This window comes from Mandrillus leucophaeus, unplaced genomic scaffold (genome assembly GCF_000951045.1).
Source record: "Mandrillus leucophaeus isolate KB7577 unplaced genomic scaffold, Mleu.le_1.0 Scaffold94, whole genome shotgun sequence".
Lineage (NCBI taxonomy): Eukaryota > Metazoa > Chordata > Mammalia > Primates > Cercopithecidae > Mandrillus > Mandrillus leucophaeus.
Genome location: NW_012110252.1, coordinates 666,619 through 669,704, shown reverse-complemented (window position 1 = coordinate 669,704; position 3,086 = coordinate 666,619). Strand labels below are relative to the sequence as shown.

The window sequence follows — 3,086 nt, the reverse complement described above, 5'->3', positions numbered from 1 at the left end:
GCTGTTAATTTGTTACAAATTAACAACTACTTTGCGCAACCTTGTGCTCACAGAAACATGTGTTGTATGGAATCAGGGTTTAAGGGATCTAGGGCTGTGCAGGACATGCCTTGTTAACAAAATGTTTACAAGCAGTATGCTTGGTAAAAGTCATTGCCATCCTCCAGTCTCAATAAACCAGGGGCACAATGCACTGCGAAAAGCCGCAGGGACCTCTGCGTTGGAAACCCGGGTATTGTCCAAGGTTTCCGCCCATGTGATAGTCTGAAATATGGCTTCGTGGGATGAGAAAGACCTGACCATCCCCCAGCCCGACACCCGTGAAGTGTCTGTGCTGAGGTGGATTAGTAAAAGAAGAAAGCCTCTTGCAGTTGAGATAGAGGAAGGCCACTGTCTCCTGCCGGCCCCTGGGAACTGAATGTCTCGGTTTAAAACCCGATTGTACATTTGTTCATTTCTGAGATAGGAGAAAAACTGCCCTATGTCGGGAGGCGAGACATGTTGGCAGCAATGCTGCTTTGTTATTCTTTACTCCACTGAGATGTTTGGGCGGAGAGAAACATAAATCTGGCCTACGTGCACATCCAGGCATAGTACCTCCCCTTGAACTTAATTATGACATAGATTCTTTTGCTCACATGTTTTCTTGCTGGCCTTCTCCCTGTTATCACCCTGCTCTCCTACCGCATTCCTCTTGCTGAGATAATGAAAATAATAATCGATAAAAACTGATTTTATCACCGCTGCCGGTGCAGGTCCTTGGTATGCTGAGTGCTGGTCTCCCGGGCCCACTGTTGTTTCTCTATACTTTGTCTCTGTGTCTTACTTATTTTCTCAGTCTCTCGTCCCACCTGATGAGATATACCCACAGGTGTGGAGGGGAAGGCCACCCCTTCATATATGTACAATTACTGCATATCAACCAAAGATAAAAGAAAAAAAATCTTTTAGGTTCAGATGTGTTTTGGAATTAAATGTTTCCTTTGAAAAAAGTACCTACCAGCCCCATGGGCCCGGGACAGCTCTCCATAGTCAAGCACACTGATATCTGTGCAGCAGAACACAGGAATGTTCGCTCAGTGCAATAAAGACCATGAGCAGCCTCCTGTTGGTTCGAGTCAGCTTTCACTACTATTAAATGAGCTCAGGGCAGCCAAACCAATTGTCAGAACCTTTGGGGTTTGGGAATTGTGGAAACAGACTGTACATCTGTACAGCCTGACAAACTGTCCTTCCCCACATCAATTTGCCCACATCTCTGATCTCAGAGAGCTGCCCACCTGAGGCCGATCAGAGTCACGGAGCAAAGAAATGAACCCACCTTGAGGTACTGAGATGCGAAATTCATGGTTAGCAATGCAATGTCAGGAGGGAAACCTCTACAGCCCTGAGCAAGAAGCAGGGTTTCTGCTATGGGGCTTTCTTTGCTGCCTCCTCCTGTGCCATTTGGATTTCAACTCTTGATGTGCTAAGAATGCCATGATCCAAAGAGCTTACGAGCCAGGGCTGGGACTTACCTGGAGCCGCTGTTCCATAGCCATATCCCTGGTAAGCAATGACAAAGGGCTCATTCAGCGTGATCCAAAACTTCACCTTGTCTCCCAGCCTCTGGAAGAGCACATCTGCATACTCCTTAAACCGCTGCACGATGGTCTCATTCTCCCAGCCTCCCACATCCTGAAGCGCCTGCGGTAGGTCCCAGTGGTAAATGGTCACCTGGGAAGAAGCCAGATCAGCTGTTGCATCAATCGTGCTTTCCATGGGAAGCCCTAGGTTAGATGTGCCAGCATCAATGTCTGCTGCTAATCCTGAGAGTGACTTATAAGACAAAAAGGCTTAAAGATTTTTTTCTTTTTCTTTTAGGAAAGGGATAAATTGCTTTCATGGAGAACTAGATGGCTGAGGTCAAAGTTGGGAAGGAAGCTCTTTTATGCTTTTTGAATTCTGCACCATATGACTTTACCAACAATTAAAAAGTTAAATTTGAGGTCGGGCATGGTGGCTCATACCTATAATCTCAGCACTTTGGGAGGCTGAGGTGGGTGGATCACTTGAGGCCAGGAGTTTGAGACCAGCCTGGCCAATACAGTGAAACCCTGTCTCTACTAGAAATACAAAAATTAGCCAGGCATGGTGGTGCGTGCCTATAAGCCCACCTACTCAGGAGGCTGAGAAACGAGATCCACCACTGCACTCCAGCCTGGAGGACAGAGCGAGACTACCTACATCTCAAAAACAACAACAACAACGACAACAACAACAACAAAAGCTAAATTTGAAACCAGCATTTTGTTTACACGATAAATGTGCTCCCCCGGCCCCGCTGGTTCCCGCATGTGGACTTTCCCGAGGCCTGACCAGGCCCCACCATACCTGAGGCTGGATGCTGGCGGCCAGCAGTGCGTCAATGAACCTCACGTAGTAGTTCAGGCCCGCTTCATTGATGTACCTGGTGGTTCCATCAGGGAGGATGCGAGACCAGGAGATGGAAAAACGGTAGTGGGACACGCCCAGGTTCTGCAGGGTGACCAGATCCTCAGCAATCTTGTGATAACTGTCACAGGCCACGTCTCCGACGGCGTCGTTCTCAACCTTCAGCGGTGTGTGAGAAAATGTGTCCCAAATGCTGAGTCCTTTGCCATCTGCTCTCCACGCACCTTCGATCTCAAGATGACAAGACATGGTCTAATTAGGTCATTCTGTCAAGCACTCGCAGCTTCCTTTCTGCCACTGGGTGAGTCTCAAGTCAGGACGTTTACTCTTTTGTGATAATGCTTAGTTTAAAACAAGCACATTGGTCCAGGTGTGGTGACTCACACCAGCAACCCCAGTGCTATGGGAGGATCGCTCAAGCCCAGGAATTCAAAACCAACCTGGGCAGCATGGCAAAACCCCATCTCTATAAAAAAATCAAAAACATGCCGGGCGCGGTGGCTCAAGCCTGTAATCCCAGCACTTTGGGAGGCCGAGACGGGCGGATCACGAGGTCAGGGGATCGAGACCATCCTGGCTAACACGGTGAAACCCCGTCTCTACTAAAAATACAAAAAACTAGCTGGGCGAGGTGGCGGGCGCCTGTAGTCCCA

The 3,086-nt window shown here is 48.4% G+C and overlaps 1 protein-coding gene across 1 annotated transcript in view; it reads right to left on the bottom strand.

Annotated features, from left to right (window-relative positions):
• The window catches only part of LCT (lactase), a 55,398-nt gene that overhangs the window by 16,249 nt on the left and 36,063 nt on the right, over nucleotides 1–3,086 (bottom strand). The window contains exons 10-11 of the mRNA XM_011970274.1: nucleotides 2,374–2,664; nucleotides 1,518–1,716 (exon numbers count right to left, since the gene is read on the bottom strand). Coding sequence (XP_011825664.1) covers nucleotides 1,518–1,716; nucleotides 2,374–2,664 — 490 coding nt within the window. The remainder of the gene's footprint in view (nucleotides 1–1,517; nucleotides 1,717–2,373; nucleotides 2,665–3,086) is intronic.